The sequence below is a fragment of the Anolis sagrei genome, chromosome 1, assembly GCF_037176765.1.
Source record: "Anolis sagrei isolate rAnoSag1 chromosome 1, rAnoSag1.mat, whole genome shotgun sequence".
Lineage (NCBI taxonomy): Eukaryota > Metazoa > Chordata > Lepidosauria > Squamata > Dactyloidae > Anolis > Anolis sagrei.
In genome coordinates, this window is record NC_090021.1 from 305,930,639 (window position 1) to 305,951,169 (window position 20,531).

Here is a 20,531-nt window from a genome sequence, read left to right on the forward strand (position 1 = left end):
ATGAGCACCAACCCCCAGAGTTGAACACAACTGGACTTAATGCCAGGGAATAATAATAATAATAATAAGATACATAACAAGATTAGTGCAGAGGAAACAAGATCACGATTCTGGCTTTTGTATTTGATCACACATTGGACACAGCTCCCAAGTATCTAGTACTGCATGATGTATTGGTGAATAATGCATGCAGATCCGAGTAGGGTGGCCTTTTGCAGCTGACAGATGGTAATTTTGTCAGCGCCAATTGTTTTTAAGTGCAGGCCAAGGTCTTTAGGCACTACACCCAGTGTGCCGATCACCACTGGGCCTATCTTTACTGACTTGTGCCAGTCTTTTAAGTTCTATTTTTAAATCCTGATATCATGTAAACTTTTCCAGTTGCTTCTTGTCAATCCTGCTGTTGGCTGGGATTGCAATATTGACTATCCATACTTGGTTTTTTCCCCACGATTGTAAGGTCAGGAGTATTGCGCTCCAAAACTCTGTCAGTCTGAATTCGGAAGTTCCAGAGTAGTTTGATATGTTCATTTTCCATAACCTTTTCAGGCTTGTGATCCCACCAATTCTTTGGCTCAGGCAGATGATATTTGTGGCACAAGTTCCTATTATTGTTGTTGTTGTTGTTGTTGTTGTTGTTGTTGTTATCTCTCCTGTAGGATCAGACAAAAGTCAACTGCTCAGCTTCTTCTTACTTGTGTTACTTTCATTAATAGCGTTTCTCATCTTGGCCACACTCTAATGTTACTTGACCATATGTATTCCTTGTGAAATGTCGAAGGATATGCAATGCTGAAGCAAGATTAAATGGACAGCCCCATTTGCATTTGAATCCAGAATTGGGGAAGATTGGGGTGCGAGCATCTTATCTTTCAAATCAGGTGGCATAACGTTTTAGAGTGCACCTTCTACACTGCAGTTTGGCACCATGTTAACTCTCATGGGCCAATGCTAGTTGTCGTTTATAAGGCCTTTAGCCTTTTCTGCTCAATAGGGCTGGTGCCTCATCAAACTACAAAGACTATGATTCCATAGCATGGAGCCATGGCAATTAAAGTGGGATCAAACTACACTAATTCTACAATGTAGGAGTAACATAGGCAAAATGTCCTTTGTTCTTGTGCACTTGGGGTCTTTGATTTCTGCATCCTGTCTGTATTTTACCCCATGTAAAGTAGAGTTATTTAGGGTTCACACAATACAATTTTGTACCTGGTTAGCTGTGTGACTTTGTTGTAACTGTTGTTTATTTATTTGTTTTGCAAAGTTTGTTTCTGTTATATCAGTATTTCTCAACCTGGGGTCGGGACCCCTGGGGGGATCATGAAAAAGTGTCAGAGGGGTTGCCAAAGACCATCAGAAAACACTGTATTTTCTGTTGGTCATGGGGGTTCTGTGTGGGAAGTTAGCCCATTTTAATCATCGATGGAATTCAGAATGTTCTTTGATTGTAGGTGAGCCATAAATCCCAGCAATACCCCCAAATTTCAAGGTCTATTTTCCTCAAACTCCACCAGTGTTCACCTTTGGGCATATTGAGTGTTCATGCCAAGTTTGGTCCAGATCCATCATTCTTTGAGTCCACAGTGCTCTCTGGATGTAGATGAACTACAACTCCAAACTCAAGGTTAATGCCCACCAAACCCTCCCAGTATTTTCTGTTAGTTATGGGAGTTCTGTGCGTCACGTTTAGTTCAATTCCATTATTGGTAGAGTTCAGAATGCTCTTTGATTGTAGGTTAACTATAAATCCCCGCAACTACAACTCCCAAATGACAAAATCAACCCCCTTCCAACTCCACCAGTATTCAAATTTGGGTGTATTGAGTATTTGTGCCAAATTTGGTCCAGTGAATGAAAATACATCCTGCATATCAGATATTTACATTACGATTCAGATATTTACATTACAGTTTTTTGTTTTGTCGTGTCAGGAGTGACTTGAGAAACTGCAAGTCGCTTCTGGTGTGAGAGAATTGATCATCTGCAAGGACATTGCCCAGGGGATGCCCAGATGATTTTGATGTTTTTATCATCCTTGTGGGAGGCTTCTCTCATGTCCTCGCATGAGGAGCTGGAGCTGATAGAGGGAACTCATCTGCCTCTCCCCGGATTCGAACCTGCGACCTGTCACCCTTCAGTCCTGCCGGCACAAGGGTTTAACCCACAGCACCACCGGGGGCTCCTTACATTACAGTTATGAAGTAGTAACAAAAATTATTTTATGGTTGGGGGGTCATCACAGCATGAGGAACTGTATTAAGTAGTCGTGGCATGAGGAAGGTTAAGAAACACTGCATTATAGCTTGATCTTTCACCTGATTCTCTTTGGAATATTCACAGGAGACCTTTAAAAGAAACCCCCAACTTCCCAAAACTCCCTGAGTCCACTTTTGTTCCCCTTATAAGCATGCAGTATTATATTATCAAATGGGTAATCAGAACTGGTTGGCATGGACTCTGGTTTCTCATGTATATTATACCAAATGAAATTTCTGCCAGTCATTCTGTCAGTTCACTGGGAAGTTGGCCATTGCTTTATGATAAAAGTTAAAAAGGAAAAAAAATTAATCCATCACAAAATTGCTTAGTCATTAGAGGACGGAGTGGCAGGGAAGGGGAGAATAGTAAAGCAAATTTCTTAGTTCATCATCTCTGAGAACAGTGCAAAGGATGAGTGGGTTATGATGTGAATTTGCTGTTATACACAGGAAAGGAGGGCAAATAGAAAGCGTGACCCTTTGTGGTCCAGCATATCTGAAAATTAGTACATATTTCCCCTGGACCCTGAGATCTGTAGGAGAGCCATTTCATTAAATTCCACCAACTTCACAGATTTAGTAGATGGGAACATGAAAGAGGGCCTTCTCAGTAGTTGCCTCAGATCTTAGAATTACCATTTCAGGGTGGCTAGAATGACCCCTGTCCTTCCATTGGCAGTCAAATGCTTTCCCCCTATTCAGACAGACTTGACAACTGGATGCAACTCCTTAGCTCCCTGACTCATGACCTAACACTCTATTCACCTTGACATTTAGCTCATCAAGTTAGAAATCAAACATCCAGAAACCTCTGTGAGCTGCAACCCCCCCTCCCCAAATGCATCTTTTATCTCTATATGGCATTTGAGAGAGGAAAAGTAAAAGTATGTAACACTTAACAATAAACCAGAAGCTTAGAGAGTATGTTTAGTTTGGAAAAGAGAAGGTTGAGAATGGACTTGATAGACATGTTTATATATTTGAAAGGATGTCACATTGAAGATGGAGCAAGCTTGTTTTTCTGCTGCTCTAAAGCTAGGGCATGGAACAATGGATTCAAACAATAACAACAACAACACTCCTGACCTCACAATCATGGAAATATACAAAGTATGAATTGTCAATGTTGCAATCCTAGGTGACAGCAGGATTGACAAGGAGTAACTGGAAAAGCTGACACGATATGAGGATTTAAAGATCAAACTGCAGACTCTGGCACAAGCCAGTCAAGGTGGTCTCAGTGGTGATCGGCACACTGGATTGAATGCCTAAAGACCTTGGCCTGAGCTTAAAAACAATAGGCACTGACAAAATTACCATCTGTCAGCTGCAAAAGACCACCCTACTCGGATCTGCACACATTATTCACCAATGCATCACACAGTCATAGACAGGCATCCTCAAACTGCGGCTCTCCAGCTGTTTGGGCCTTCAATTCCCAGAATTCCTGACAATTGAACAGCTTGTTAGGCTTCTGGGAGTTGGAGGCCCAAACAGCTGGAAAGCCACAGTTTTGACGATGCCTGTCCTAGACATTTGAGAAGTGTCTTGACGTGTGATTGAATACAGAAGCCAACATAGTGATCTTGTTTGCTGGATACTAATCTTGCTGTGTATCAATTAATAATAATACTTGATTTGTATTCCGCCCTATCTTCCTGAGGGGACTGAGGGGGGATTCCAGGATACAGAAACACAAAGGCAAACATTCAGTTCCTAGAAACAATGAAACAGAGATAAAGGTAAGGGCTTCCCCTTCCGGCTGTGAGGGGTGGTGCTCATCTCTATTTCTAAGTCAAAGAGCCAGCGTTGTCTACAGATACCTCCTAGGTCACGTGGCCCGCATGACTGCATGGAGGGCCATTTACCTTCCTGCCGAGATGGTACCTATTGATCTACTCACATTTACATGTTTTCGAACTGCTAGGTTGGCAGAAGCTGGGGCTAACAACAGGAGCTCACCCCACTCCATGGTCAGCAAGTTCAGCAGCTCAGCCATGCGAGTGTGGAGAGGAGCAAACCACTGACCACCTGCTGCAATGCAACCTGGGCCCTGCCACATGCACAATGGAGGACCTTCTTGCAGCAACACCAGAGGCACTCCAAGTGTCCAGATACTGGTCAAAGGACATTTAATCAACTACCAAACTCACAAATTGTGTATTTTGTCTGTTTGTTTGCTTTGTTCTGTTAGAAATGTAATATAATTTGACTGGTTGTCCTGACACGACAAATAAATAAAGCCATTTAACCTGTTGCGCCACTGTAGAAAAATAAATTCTACCTAAATGTTCCTGACTGTGAAAGCTTTTGACTGTGAAACTTCCTGACTGTGAAAGCTTTTGGACAGTGGAATAGAATGCTTCAGATGTGGTGGAGTCTCCTTTTCTGGAAGTTTTTAGAGAGAAGCTGGATGGCCATCTGTCAGGAGTGCTTTGATCCTGCATATATGAGTTCCTGAATAATAGGGCCTTGAATTGGATGGTCCTTGTGGTCTCTTCCAACTCTATAAATAGCACTATGAGAGAAAGTCCATAGCAAATTAAGAATGTGCTTAATTCTTAAGAATTGAAGGAAAATAGATGGGTCAGGGTGATTCTTCATTCAAACAGAAGCCAGGTGTGTTTCAGTGTAGTCTTCATCAGTGGCCAAGTGAAATCTCATGATACCCAATGCTTGTTCCAGACAAAAACAATACCGGTACTATATATATATATTTATAAAATAAAAATTCCTATGAGAAATGAAGGTGAAAAAGCTATTAATAGTTCGGATTGTGTAATTTTAATTTGGCTAATTGGTTATTTTAGAGATTGATTGTATTTGTTATATACCTTTTATATGCACACAGGCACTCATATTTTATATTTGTATTTTAACTATTTCTGTTTGTTTCTCATTGTTTTGGTTAGTTAGAGCTTATCCTTTCCTGTTTTGTAGAGAGGGAGCAAGAAAAGGCCTTTTGTGAAACTGGAAGTATGTAGCCAGTCAACACCCTGGCAAAGGCCCAGAAGAGGACAAAAACAGTCCCCGGACCCTCAAAAATTGCCCAGCCTCAAATGAAAGGGCTCTGATGCCGCAGTCTTATGATGCTGCATCAAGAGTGATCGTTTTCCATCACGACAAGTCTCTGTTGGTGACGTAGCTACCTGCTTCCTGGATTATATGTAGCTGCAATACTGATAGAGGACAAAAATGACAATGTCATCGGTTTTCTTCCACACTGTGGCACAGAAAAGTGCTAAGAGTTGATTTTTCTTCCTTACTGTGAACGTTTTAGATCAAGGGTGGAAAAGATACGGGTAGCAACTCTTCAGATGTTGTTGGACTGCCACTCCCATCAGTCCTAGTATTTTACCATTGGGTAAAAGATCACTGGAGCTGCAATCCTGCAATACCTAAAAGGCTACATGTTTCCCTACCCTAAGAAGGTGAAAATAAATCAAGGTATTGTTTCTAAGTTGAGGGAAGTGATAGTTTCACAACATTCAACGCTGGTCAGGCCTCACCTGGAGTGCTATGTTCAGTTCTGGGCACCTCATTTTAAGAAAAGTAAACCTTTATTATACTTTTAAAAGAAAACCCCATGAAATTAAATACCTCTAAGATGACAACCAACTTGAAGACAGAAAGGCAAACACAACAAAATTTTAAAAAGTTTGGTAGTTTGAGCATTGGACTATGGTTCTGAATAACAGGGTTCAAATACCCATTTAGTAATGGAGACTCACCAAAAGTCAACTCAGCAAATGCCACACACATGTTTATTCCATTTTCAACAATATTCCATTTTTTTAATGTTCCAATGGTTTTGTAATGTGTGCATTGAAACTGCTGCTGTTAACCACTTTGAGTCGCCTAAGGGCTGAGAAAAGCAGTATATAAATGAAGTAAATAAATAAATAAATAAATAAAATTTTCACTTCCAGCAGTTATTACTTGTGATACATTCAGAGATCTAGAGCATCTCCTTCTCCTTTGGTGGGCACCCAACTAACACCTAAAATGAGTGTGTTTACAGTTTCATTGTAGATGTTAGTTGGTGATATGTTCTACCAAAAGAGAGCTGTGCAGATCTGTACTTTCCAATCAGAGTGTTAAATGTACATCATTTAGAACTTGCCGCTGTAGATTTAGCTGCCAAATCTCTATAGCAGCCAACTGACTGAACTGTTTGGCATTGTCAGGCAGAACTATCATTCCTTCTTTGACTCGTCATTTGAAATGTTCTCTTTTGATAGCTTTGGTGATGGCATTTGGATTCAAATATATATAAATGCAACATGTCATTATATTTCTCCATGACAAAAGAGCTCTCAAATTTTCAGGGCAGCCATGGCACCCTCCATTGGAAAAGCTGTCCAATCTGACTCCAAATTAAAGATAAAGAACCACATGAAGGGAGAGCTACATACCCAAAGTTTCCTATCAACAATGAGCATTTGGGGGATAATCTTAGCAGCAAAGCAGTTTCTCTGGCCAAGGTGAGTTTCTTCTAGGGATGCAACAAATATAAAATAAATTATTCAGCCTTGAAGAGTTGTGGCTTCTCAACTCTGGAAGAAACCCTGGCAAGGAAAACTGTGTGTCCACACCCCCAGTGCAAGATGACTAACTAATTTTTCCCCAATACAACACAGCCCCATATCCATGGAGGATACATTACCAAACTTCATGTGGATACGCTAACCAGTGGTTCTCAACCTGGGGTCCCCAGATGTTTCTGGCCTACAACTCCCAGAAATCCCAGCCAGTTTACCAGCTGTTAGGATTTCTGGGAGTTGAATGCCAAAAACATATGGGGACCCCAGGTTGAGAACCTCTGTGCTAAACCATGGACAATAGCAAACCCTATGGTAATAAAGAACTTCTGGACAAAGAATATAAACTAAGTGGCCTTTTTAAAAAGTAGAAGTGCCTAGGACTGTGATTTAATTCATTTTTCTTTAGTTGTATTCCTTTGTTGTTTAGTACATGGACAATACTGTCAGTTGCATCCAATTATTTGACATGTTGCTACGCTTCAAATGTTCAGCCATAAAACAATTCTACTTGTAACAACTGTCTGGAAGTCTACAAATATTGCTTCTTTCTACTTATGGCCTATGCTCATTTTTCTACATAACACATTTTCAACTCTGCATTTTTGTAGTTTTGTCTGCACATTAAACAAATCTTTAAAACATATCATCATTTCAGGCACAGAGTACATTACACTTCTGTATTTGCTGGAAACAGGTTTTTGGCAAGATCGTGATTACCTGAAACTGTGGATAAATCTGGTCACCATTAAATAACATGGCTTCCAGCCATGGCATACCATAGAGTTGCATTGGAGGAGTTAGTAAATTACCACAAAGACCATTTTTCCCTGGGTGGCAGTAAGTGAAACCACAGATATGGGTAGTATTGTTACAGGGATCTTATTGTAGTCTTTCAAATCTGGTTAATACTGCACTTCATAGAATTATAGAGTCAGAAGAAGCTTCATGGGCCATATGGTTTGACCTTAATGCAGGTACTTCAATGAAAACATCCCCAGCAGGGAGTGTCCAGTTTTATTTTGAATAATTCCACCACTTCTCTAGGCACTTGATTCCACTGATAAACTACTATTGCTGTCAATAATTTTCTTCTAAGGTTCAATAAAAAATCTACTCTCATTTAACTTCAGATCATTAGAGCTGGTCCTATTGGAAATAGCAACCTTCTCCAAGCCTCTAGTTATTTGTTTGTAAATAATTCAGTTTGCATACTGTGTTGTATATGTGTGCATTGTTATGCACTTTTCCTTAACTCTATGTTGTGGGAGGGGTTGCTGACCATGTGATTAAATCTAGTCATGTCCAATTCTGGGGTTGGTGCTCATCTCCATTTCTAAGCCGAAGAGCTGTTGCTGTCCATACACACCTCCTAGGTCATGTGGCCAGCGTGATTGCATGGAGTGCTGTTATCTCCCCCCCCCCCCCCAGGAGTGGTACCTATTGATCTACTCACATTTGCATGTTTTTAAACAGCTAGGTTGGCAGAAGCTGGGGCTAACAGCGGGATCTCACCCCAGTCCCCGGATTTGAACTACTGACCTTTCAGTCAGCAAGTTCAGCAGCTCAGTGGTTTAACTCACTGTGCCACCAAGGGCTCCAGAGTTTTCTTAGGCAAGGAATATCCAGAAATTGTTTTGCCAACTTCCTCCTCTGACATACAGTAGAGCCCTGTTCCTATTGGTTTTTATTCATCTAAAAGCCTGAGATCTTTTGATATAGAATGGGTTAGAAATATTGTAAATACAGAGATAGGTAAAGTAAAGAGCTCTTCTCATTTTTGCAAAGTGTTGCAAGACTAATGCAGATGGCTGACTAATAAAAGGCCATAGTTGCTTTTCAGGTTTGTCTGAGATGATGATCTTGCAAAAGAAGACAATTCCTGCCATCTCAGTTTTTGTATGTTTAGATCTACTGGTAAGGAGCAAAGGAGCTACAGATTACATTCTTCTTTAGTTGTTTCAGAGCTTGGGAAAGTTAGTTTTTGTCATGCTGTTGAATGACAATAATAGAAAATGGGGCACCTCTCTTTTTCTGCTTCATTGAGTCTTTCTTCTAGAAATGCTGAAATAGGCTGTGGCATAATTTCCTCCCATTTTTAATATCTATCTGCCAATTGACAGAAATGAGGCAAGAGTGTGAGTTATTGTGACTTAACTGGCGAATGTTGTTGTATCCCAAAGCAGCATGGCCAGCTTTCCATCTTGGACAAATATGAATGTTTCACTAGGATGAAATCCAAAGTCTATGGTTTTTGTTTGCAAGTATGTCAGCTTTAAGACGAAAGCATTTGCTGATCAATTGGTATGATTAATGGATTAAAACAGAGAACCAATTTGTCCAGATTAGCTTTCTGGACTTTCACATAGCCTGTATTAACACTTGGCTTAACTTTCTGTGTTTGCTTCCTTCCTTTGCAGTACTTCCATTTTTCTTCAGTGTTGGCAGATTTTGCTGAAAAGTGGGAGGCACAACTGGACAGTTTGGGACATGAGAACTAGCCATAAACTGGAGACTAATGCTCAGAAGTCTAAATCCCAACAGTACATTGTCTCTTGCCTCATTCTTTGGATGTTTTTTGGTTTGTTTGTTTTTGCATGATAGGAAAGGAATGAACTAAGAAGTTGTTGCAGGAAAGGGCTTCCTGATGAGCAGGAGGGAAGGATTCAATGAGAACATAAAAGCATGTGGTGGAGAATGCATAGCTTTGCAGTTGCAGCTACAAGATGACCAATATTTGGGGATGGTGGGAACTAGAAGCTAACAAAAGTGGAGGATCACATCCCCGTCCTTGCTTAAGAGTACATCAGTGTCAGAAAGCTGATATGGAGATATGTGGGGAATTGGTAAATGAATCTGGTGTGCAGCAGACAATGACTATGTATTGTCAGTCTATTCTTTCTTTCTTTCTATATGTCTGTCTATCTATCTATTTGTCTGTCTGTCTACCGGCTGTTAAGAATTGTGGAATTTGAAGTCCAAAACATCTGGAGGGCCCGTTTGCCCATGCCTGATCTATCATCTGCTTATCTATCTGTCTGTCTACATATTTATCTACCACACTACAGCCTGATGATGGGGTGTGCAGTGCAGCAACTTCTAGAACAGTGTTTTTGAACCTGGGGTTTGGGACTCCTAGGGGGGTCTTGAGGGGGTGTCGGGGGGTCACCAAAGACCATCAGAAAACACAGTATTTTCTGTTGGTCATGGGGGTTCTGTGTGGGATGTTTGACCCAGTTCTCTCAGTGGCGGGGTTCAGAATGGTCTTTGATTGTAGGTGAACTATAAATCCCAGCAACTACAAATCCCAAATGTCAAGGTCTATTTTCCTCACACCCCACCAGTGTTCACATTTAGACATATTTGTGCCAAGTGTGGTCCAGATCCATCATTGTTTGAGTCCTCAGTATTCTTCGGATGTAGGTGAACTACATCTCCAAAATTCAAGGTCAATGCCCACCAAACCCTTCCAGTATTTTCTGTTGGTCATGGGAGTTCATGGTTCAATTCCTTTGTTGGAGTTCAGAATGCTCTTTGATTGTGAACTATAAATTCCAGCAACTACACCTCCCAAAGGACAAAATCAATCCCCACCAAACCCCACCAGTATTCAAATTTGAGCGTATTGGGTATTTGTGCCAAACTTGGTCCAGTGAATGAAAATTCATCCTGCATATCAGATATGTACATTATGATTCATAACAATAGCAAAATTACAGTTATGAAGTAGCAACGAAAATAATATTATGGTTGGGGGTCACCACAAAATTTAAGGGGTCACGGCATTAGGAAGGTTGAGAACCACTGGTCTAGAATGTGTTGATTTCTTACTTCTGCTGGGGAATTCTTGACACTTGAAGTAACTTGAATTCTTGCTTCTGCCCCTCCGGATATCCAGGTATTGAAATGCATAAAGGCTAGCCCAGCAGTCCCTTCACTTTCTGGAAGATGGCAGCAAGAACTCGAAGGAGTCGGGGTTGGTGGCGGGGAGCCTGGGAGACAGAGAGAAGAAGTTCCATTTGTCCTTTTGCACTGGCTATAAAAGTATTATTAAATATAAAAAAGTAATATTAATTCTTCTATCAATAATGGTCCTGTCGAGCCTTTTCAGAAATCCTCCTCTCCTTTTTGTGCAGGCATTTCTCTGTCAGCAGGAGTCCATTATCTGAGCACAAACCTTCATTGTGTGACTGTTATCAGTTAATTAGACCACATGAACTCTGTGCCAGCCAATCCAGGGACTCAGTGGCTCACTCTATGAGGTCCTGATAAAAGTCAAACCTCCCAAATTAAAACCTTCAGCTTTGAGAAGCCAGAGCTTGCCTTCTGGGAAGTTCAGTGAAGTGGCAGAAGACAAGGATGTCAACAATGGGGCACATTTACAGATGTTTCCTACTGTCTAGCCCTCTCCCACTGAAAGGGTAACCCCTGTTATTAATTGTCATACTGATATATTGGTCCTATGGGATGAAACTTCCAAAGGCAATCAAGAAACCCAAGGAGTTTGTAGATGATAGCCGTATTTTAAATATTTGAAAAGATGTTCTATTGAGGAGGGGGCAAGCTTGTTTTATGCTGCTCTAGGGCTCCTTCTACATGGCCATATAAAATCCAGGTAATCTGCTTTGAACTGGATTATATGGTAATGTAGACTCATATAGCCCAGTTCAAAATAGATAATGTGGACTATCTGCTTTGATAATCATATAGCAGTGTAGAAGGGGCCTGAGACACACAGCGGTGGATTCAAATTGTAGCATAAGTGATTCCACCTACAGAAGGAAGAACTTCCTAAACAGAAGGAAGAACTTCCTAATGGTACTTTACTTACTTACTTACTTTACTTAGGCAATCCCTCAAAGTCTGAAAATGATGGTCCTCCAAGTGTAGTGTCTTGGTGGTGGGTCAATAGGTGGCTGTGGAGCCCAATTCTTGATCAGCATGTTCTTCCACAGTGAGAACATTGGTTTCCAGGTGGAAGATGATCCCAGACAGGGTTGGCTTGATGTGCCTTCCTCTTGGCATGTTTCTTCCTTTTGCCCTCCATTCGTGCCTCTTTGAATTCTGCAGCACTGCTGGTTACAGCTGACCTCCAGTTAGAGTGCTTGAGAGCCAGGGCTTCCCAGTTCTCGATGTCTATGCCACAGTTTTTCAGGTTGGCTTTAAGCCCATCTTTAAATCTCTTTTCCTGTCCAACCAACATTACATTTCCCATTCTTGAGTTGGGAGTATAGTAACTGGTTTGGGAGACGGTGATCGGTCATTCGAACAACATGGCCAGTCCATCAGTGCTGGTGGTCTGGTGGTAAGAGCTGTTTGGCAGTGGAATATGCTGCCTCCTCAGAGCCTGATGGAGTCTTCTTCTTCTTTACACAGATGCTGGATGGCCATCTGTCAAGAATGCTTTAATTGTGTGTTCCTGTATGAATGGGATTGGACTGAATGGTTCTTGTGGTCTCTTTCAACTCTATGATTCTATGAAAACAACCCTCTTGTAATCTATTGTCCATGTGTAGACTGGGACTCTTTTCCCGTGTACTGAAAAGGAAACTTAAATACTACAACTTTCTGCAAGCAAGTACTCAAATCACTTGAAAACTTTTAGGAACAGCATATCCCCAAGGGCAACTTTTTTTCTGCCTGGAGCCATCTTGCAATTAAGATCAGTTTCAGGGTGCCTCTATGCTTCAGAATGAATGCAGTTTGATAGTTGGGAAATATGGGAGTTCTAGTTTGGTGAGGAACAAGCACTTGTCAGAGAACGCGAAAGTTCCCGCAAAACAGCACTTCCCATTATTCCATTTTGTTCAGCTTAAGTGACTGAGGGGGAAAAGGAAGGGGCCTGAGACCAGGAATTGTGGGAGTTGAAGTCCAAAATACCTGGAAGGGGAAAGTTTGCCCATGCCTGCTCTAGAGTTTACAAAGTTACTTTTTGAAAGGAATGCTTACCTTTGCTTGATACAACTGAGGAAGGGGGAAATATCCTACTTTCATGTACTGGAGCTATTTAAAGTTCCACTACTGGCAGCTTATTTAATTTTTATACAGAAAATCAATTTTCAAAAACTGGAAAAATGTCTAAAATGTGAAAATATCTTTTTAAATGCCTTTAAATGTCTCTCCAAATGCCTCCTCAGATAATAAATTATATATAGGAAGTATTGTTAACAAATATTATATTACTCCTTATGCAGAAAAAGTAATATTCCCAGCTATTATGTTACTCTCAAAAGGAATGTTTTTGCCCTCTTGTGTGTGATATATGATGCATTATATCCAAGCTCTGATGGAACTCTTTCCCCAGAGATCAGGAATAATGAATGGGTAGCCTTCAAAGAAGTCTTAATTCCTGTTTCCTCTGTCTCTCACCGTTAGTTTTGTTGGTTGAAGTTGGTGGGAGTTGCAGTCCAGTAATATTTGGAGGAGCACAAGTTGCTAACTTATGCCAGAAGGGATTTGCCTGTGGGTACCAAAATCGGTGGCTTATACAGTGGGTTAAAGCACTGAGCTGCTGAACTTGTTGACCGAAAGGTTGCAGGCTCAAATCTGGGGAGCGGCATGAGCACCCACTGTTAGCCCCAGCTTCTGCCAACCTAGCCATTCGAAAACATGCAAATGTGAGTAGATCAATAGGTGGGAAGGTAATGGCACTCCTTGCAGTCATGCTGACCACATGACCTTGGAGGTGTCTACAGACAATGCTGGCTCTTTGGCTTAGAAATGGAGATGAGCACCATGCCCCAGAGTCGGACTAATGTTCGGGGAAAACCTTTACCTTACAATAAAGTGATGTCCCTTATATAAAATGGCCAAGTCAAATTTTGCTTTTTGGAATCTCCTTTTTAAAAATATCTTTTTGAGCCATGGTTGGTTGAATCTGTGGATATGATGTATCAACTGTACTTTGTTTTTTTGATTCTGCATAAAAAAATATTCCCATTCCTGACCTTCTAATGCTTTAAAAATTCTATGCTGGTTTTTTTTATTATTGAATCTGGTCCAAAGTCCTGTTCTATTGTTATTATTTGCCCAGTTTTATTGGTTCTCGTGGTTATGTTACTTTTACTGGCTGCCCTTAAGAATCTTGCTGGATGGAGAGCAGGCTGAAAATAGGTAAAGGTAAAGGTTTTCCCCTGACATTAAGTCATGTCCAACTCTGGGGGGTGGTGTTCATCTCCATTTCAAAGCTGAAGACTCACCCACCATGTGTTATGTTGCAATCCTTTACCCACTTACATGATGCAACTTACTCCTCAACAGATATTGTAAGGATTGCATTGTTAGGCTCCTAGTAATGTTTTCTTGCCCCAAAGCAAGGCGATATTCTGCAGGACTTGAAAATGAGTATTTGTGTATTTGTGTGTGTTCATCTGCACAAACTTCCTCAAGATAGATGTTGTTCACGAGCTTTCCTCAGAGATATTTTCCAGGTGGTGCCATTCTGATGGGATTCTTCAACATACATGCTGTTTTGTGAGTAATTCCAAGGGTCAACCAACTTTTATTGTGGTTGTTATGTGCTATCAAGTATGGTGAGCCTATCATAGGTTTTTTTTGACACGATTGATTCAGAGGAGATTTTGCCATTGCCTTTCTCTTAGATAGGAGAATATGCGTTTTCCAAGGTCACTCAGTAGGTTTCCGTGGCTGAGCAGGGTTTTGAACCTTGGTTGTCATAAATTGAGAATTACCTGAAGGCATACATTAGCAATAACTTCAGGAGTCCTATCCCAACCATGATACCACACTGGTCTTGCCAGTCCTCTTAAGCTGCCCAGATTTATTCTGGAACTAGTGCATTTCAACATAGATTGGGCATCATGTCATATATCATTATGACCTTGAAGATATGAAAGCCCTATGCACGTATTCCTTAGCAAGAGAGAGGTATACATTGGACTGTGGTGAGCACAGTGGGTTATATGGCCAGCTGAAGAAAATCTTGCTGATCGGAAGGTTGGCAGTTCAAGCCACGGGTGGGGTGAGCTCTCACTGTCAGCCTAGCTTCCGCTTACCTAGAAGTTCAAAAACAGTAATGTGCATAGATCAATAAGTACCATTTTGGCGGGGAGGTAAAAAGGCGCCCATGAAGACATGCCGGCAATTCGATCAGGAAGGTGTCCATAGACAACAAGCTTCTCAGCATGGAAAATGGAACAATAACACCTCCCTATGGCCGGAGTCGAGCACAGCCTCCAGATGCCAGAGATGAAAAAAGATGGGAAGTCTTTACCTCTGTTTATGTACTGTCTGCCTTTGTTAATTGTATAACAGCATTGAATATTTGCTGTATATGTTTTCTGTAATCCGCACTGAGTCCCCTCCGGGAGAGCGAGTGGAATAGAAATAAAGTATATTATTATTAGAATCACTAGCCATCCCCTGCTGTGTGTTTTTTTTTATGTTTAACTGCAACGCAGCTTTTGCACTTTCTTCTTTCACCTTGATTAGAAGGCTTCTCAGCTCCTCCTTGCTTTTGGCCATCAAAGTTGTATCATCTGCATATATATATATATATATATATATGGTGTATTTTTGGGGTTTTAAAGTCCATTCTGCTGGGTTTTTTGGTGTATTTTTAGAGGTGATGAACACTCAATGAACTCATAGACAGAACTGGGAAGCCCTGGCCCATGAGCGCTCCAGATGGAGGTCAGCTGTGACCAGCAGTGCTGCAGAATTCGAGGAGGCACAAGTGGAGGGTGAAAGAGAGAAACGTGCTAGGAGGAAGGTGCGTCAAGCCAACCCCGACTGAGACCGCTTTCCACCTGGAAACCAATGCCTGTGGAATGCACTCCCCGGGGATATTAGGACATCAACATCCCTCCTCTCCTTCAGGAAGAAGCTAAAGACTTGGATATGGGACCAGGCCTTTGGGTAGGCTGGCAGATGGATAAAGACAACCAATAATGACCAAAGTAGGAATGGACGACAATGCTAAATGGTTTATGGACTTGGCTTGGTGAACACTGACCACAAGATGTATTTTAATTGCTGCTAGTCTTTTGTCTGATTGTTTTAATCAGTTATAACTATGATATTATGTGTTAAATTTGTGTATTGTATATCACATTGTAAGTTGTAATTGTTAGGCATCGAATTTGTGCCTTTTGTAAGCTGCCCTGAGTCCCCCCTAGGGGGTTGAGAAAGGCGGGGTAGAAGCACCCCAAATAAATAATAAATAAATAAATTCATTGTGGGAAAAGATGCGGGTCAAGAATAGGGCTCCACAGCCACATACGAATCCACAAGGAAACCCATCATGGAAGACCATCTTACTCGTCCAATGAGGGATCGCCTAAGTAAGAACACTCATTGGACTGTTAGGTGTATGGTGTCAAAATTTCATGTCAATTCGTCCAGTGGTTTTTGAATTATGTTAATCCCACAAACGAACATTGCATTTTTATTTACATAGATGGAATAGAATCATAGAATCATAGAGTTGGAAGAAACCTCATGGGCCATCCAGTCCAACCCCTTGCCAAGAAGCAGGAAAAACTGCTTTCAAAGCACCCCCGACAGATGGCCATCTAGGCTCTGTTTAAAAGCCTCCAAAGTCTCCAGGGCAGAGAGTTCCACTGCTGAACAGCTCTCACAGTCAGGAAGTTAAGTTGTTGGAGTGCTGTCTGATATCCAAATAGCAGAGCATTGATGCACAGGAAGGGCTTTCTTTTCCCGCACTTTTGTGGATGTTTGTTGTCTGACCACTGCAAATTTGAGGTTAGCTTGTGAAGTGCATTCAGTGGTCAGTGTAGATGGAACAATAGGGCCACAAATCCTGGTGCTTGAAGGCATCCTCAACATTTCAAGGACTTTGACAGGACTGAAAAGCACGGATAGGGCCATTCCTTTCCTCTGCGCTTGTCTCTATCAGACAGCTCTGCATCTTCTTCTCCTCCAGCAACACATCCCTACCCTCTCGCTTTCCAAAAGTCCATTTTTAGGCTGAGTCTAGCATCTATGACTATTTCTCTAGGGTCTGTGGGAAACGCTCAGGAGGGGCAACGCTTTGTGTATGTCTGTGTTTGCGCGCGCGCGCGTGGGAAGGTCGCTCGCGGGGTTCCCAGTTCAAACCGCGAGCCATAAGGGCTCGCGGTTTGAACTGGGAACCCCGCGAGCGACCTTCCCACGCGCGCGCGCGCAAACACAGACATACACAAAGCGTTGCCCCTCTCCGCCCCCCCCTCCCCCGAGTGTTTGTCCACGTGTGGAGAGCATTCCCTTCACTCTCTCTGCCTTTCCTCCTCCCTCCTTCCCTCCGTCTCCCCCTTCAACACTCCGTCGCCGCTCTGTCACTTCAAGCCCAGCCCCGGAGTGGGAGCCAATAGCAGCTTTGCCTTAGCCATCCGTCTCTCTCTCTTCTCCCTCTCTCTCTCTCAGTCTCAAAGCCACACTAAAGAAGAAGAGGGGAGAGAAAAGGGAGAAGAGAGGGAGGGAGCTTTAGTAGCATCCCAATCTCTCTCTCTCTCTCTCTCTCTCTCTCTTGCTTGCCTCCGTCCGCCTGGATGTGGCTCTCGCGCGCCTCGGTCTCACTCTCTTCCTCTCCTCTGTCCTGCTCTGTCTCTCCCCTTCTTTTCCCCTTTCTTCCTCTCTTCCCCCCCTTTCCTTTCTTGCCCTCTTCTCCTCCTCTCTCTCTCTCTCTCTCTGTCTCTCTCTTCCTCTCCTCAGTGTGAACTCCAAAGTCGCTTTCTCCCCCCAACTGGGAATGCTTAAGCAGAACTGATGGACATTTCCGAACTTTGCATCTCCGACCCTCTCAGCTACCACAACCAGTAGGTGCCCTCGTTGCTTTCTCTTCCTTTTCTCTCGTTCTCTCTCTGTTTTCCTTTTTTTTTTAAAGTGGGATTTTTCGGCTTCTTCGCCTCGCTTGTCGCAGAAAGTGACAGAAAAGACCGGCATCCAGAGGTGGACCTCATGTTTTGACTTGAGGAGAGTGTGTCAACTTCTCTGTTTCCTTTTCAAGGGGCAGAAATGGACCATTTCCTAGATATAAGGTGTTCTTAACAGTGTTGGAGATTTGTCTATTTGTCTGTCTGTTTAGCTAGCTAGCTAGCTCTCTCCCGCCCCCCCCCCCCAGAGCTCTGTTTATCTCTGTCTCTCTACCTACCTACTTACCTACCTACCCATGACTCTCTCTCTCTCTCTAGCTCTCTATTTATCTCTCTATCTCTATCTCTATCTACCTATCTCTCTCTCCATCTTTCTATCTCTCTATCTGTCAGGCTCTCTCTCTCTCTACCTACCTATCTATCTTTCTATCTTTCTATCTCTCTATCTGTCGGTCTCTCTTTCTCTCTCTCTACCTACCTATCTATGTCTCTCTCTATCTACCTACCTATCTCTCTCTCCATCTTTCTATCTCTCTATCTGTCGGTCTCTCTCTCTCTCTCTCTCTCTACCTACCTACCTATGTATCTATCTACCTATCTCTCTCTCCATCTTTCTATCTCTCTATCTGTTGATCTCTCTTTCTCTCTCTCTACCTACCTACCTACCTATGTCTCTTTCTATCTACCTCTCTATCTTTCTATCTCTCTATCTGTCGGCCTCTCTCTCTCTACCTACCTACCTATCTATGTCTCTCTCTCTAGCTCTCTATTTATCTCTCTCTTTCTCTCTCTAGTTCTTCTCTAGTTCTCTCTCTCTCTATCTTTCACAGGTGATCCCTCCTGGCTGAGCATGATTTCCATATATATATGAATGATATCCATCCTAGTGTAAATATATAAAACTGTAGGGATGCTGTTCCCAGCAATCATGCCTAGAAGTGAGGTCCTCCTTGAAGGCAGCTATGAGGGGAATAATCAAGATTTCCAGAGGAAGCTGCCTACTTTTATGCTGACTTTTGCTTCCATCACCCATTATTATTATTATTATTATTATTATTATTATTATTAGATACATAACAAGATTAGTACACAGCAAACAAGATCACTATGCTGGCTTTTGTATTATTATGATTATGATTATGATGATGATGATGATGATGATTATTATTATTATCTTTTATCCCAGGGATGCAGATTCCCAGCAATAATGCCTAGGAGTGAGGTCTTCCATGAGGGCAGAAATGAGGGAATTAATAAAGATTTCCAGAGGAAGCTGCCTACTTTTGGGCTGACTTTTGCTTCCATCACCCATTATTATTATTATTATTATTATTATTATTATTATTATTTACTTTTCTCCTGCTTTTCTACCATGGATGGAACTCAAAGTTCTTTCTCTCCTTCCTCAGGATTAAAATGGAAAGCTCACTTTTTCTGTCTCATTCTACAAAAAAGTTCGCTTGGGTTTGTGAACTCAGAGAGTGAGGTCCATTATGGCCATTTGCAGCCCTATCAGATTTCTTCTCTCTCTCTGTGTGTATATAAATATATGGATTCTTCTTGAAAGGTTTCTTCTTGAAAGGTTATATTTGCATTTTGTTGCTATCTTAGGATGCATTGCCTGAAATTGCCTCCAGTTTGGAGATGCAGGGATGGGGTGAGTTGAGCAAGTATCCCAAGCTGGGACTGATGGCAGATAAATCAGCACCGAATGTTATCCTTCCCTCTTTTTTTCCTTCTCTTTGTGTGATGTCCTAGTGATGCTTCCTTTGAATGATTTTTTTTTTAGTACATCAATGTTGTTGAGCCTTGAAAGGAACCCGGGAAAGTGGATGACATTCCCTTGTCATTTATGTCCGCTTCCCCTCCTGTAATGGGTTCTCAAGTCTGCCTGTCCTCTGTTGACAAGCCAACTCGTCTTTTGTGTGTTTATTGGTCTGTGCAAAACTCCTGAAGGCTTCAAAAGACCCAAAACATTGCCTTGGAGGGATGCAATAGAGCTGTAACAACGATACCTTAAGACAAATAAATATAATTTGATTAGAAAATATTGCCACTTTCTCATCTTTCATATCTTCTGTAACATGCATTCCTGTGGTTATTTCTCATCCCATCTACCTTGTTTCCACACCTTTTCAGTCCAATGAAATATATTCCATTTCTGTTAATTTTGTTTTCTCAGCTTGAGTTAATTGCATCTGCTTCTACCTACAACAGTATTAAAAGTTATATTTTTTCATTGCTTCATGAAAAAGTGGCTCAACAGTAAACAAGGAACCATATACCTTTTGATATTTTCCTAAAACCAGGAATTTAACATTTGAACATCTCCTTAATAGAAAACAATAATTTTAATAGCCACTGGCATGTATGTGCCTTCCCTAATCCACCCTTTTTCCTGTTTCATATACAACCTACTTGTAGAATGAGACAGACAGATGCCAACAAACAAAACTAGCAAAATGAAGTATTTATCTGACTTTATTGAATATCAGGCGAGAGAGGGCAGTCTATACATAAAGCTGTTGTTGTTGTTGTTGTTGTTGTTGTTGTTGTTATTATTATTATTATTAGATAGTTAGGAGACTCAGAAACAATGTTATGCCTTTGTTTCTCGGGTCAGTTTGGTTTCTAGTTAAGGAAACAAAAGCAGATCAAGGAGTTGTACCAATTAGTCTTGGTGTATGACAAATGGGTTGAGTTGTAATATCTTTTCGGTTATTAAGGGGGCAATCCTATACTCAGATATAGTGGGTCTGCATCTCATAGGATTGTATTGCTACTATAAAACTTCTTTGGTAGCAGTATTTTATATAAGTTGACATTAGCCGTGCATTTTCTTTAAAATCAAGAATGTACCATTTCGTTCAAAAGACTTAAAATACTATAGTTTTGAG

At 41.5% G+C, this 20,531-nt stretch overlaps 1 protein-coding gene across 5 annotated transcripts in view; it reads left to right on the top strand.

The window, feature by feature from the left end:
* ESRRB (estrogen related receptor beta) overlaps positions 1-20,531 on the top strand; it is a 187,470-nt gene that overhangs the window by 51,355 nt on the left and 115,584 nt on the right. For 2 of the 5 annotated variants that reach the window (XM_060758091.2, XM_060758108.2), the window contains exon 1: positions 16,995-17,577. The exons of 2 other annotated variants lie outside the window; for them this stretch is intronic. In XM_060758091.2, the coding sequence (XP_060614074.2) occupies positions 17,528-17,577 (50 nt within the window). In that variant the 5' untranslated portion in view covers positions 16,995-17,527. Of the gene's footprint in view, positions 1-16,994; positions 17,578-19,245; positions 19,292-20,531 lie in introns of those variants that run through there. One more of the 5 variants, XM_060758100.2, reaches the window with a different exon arrangement.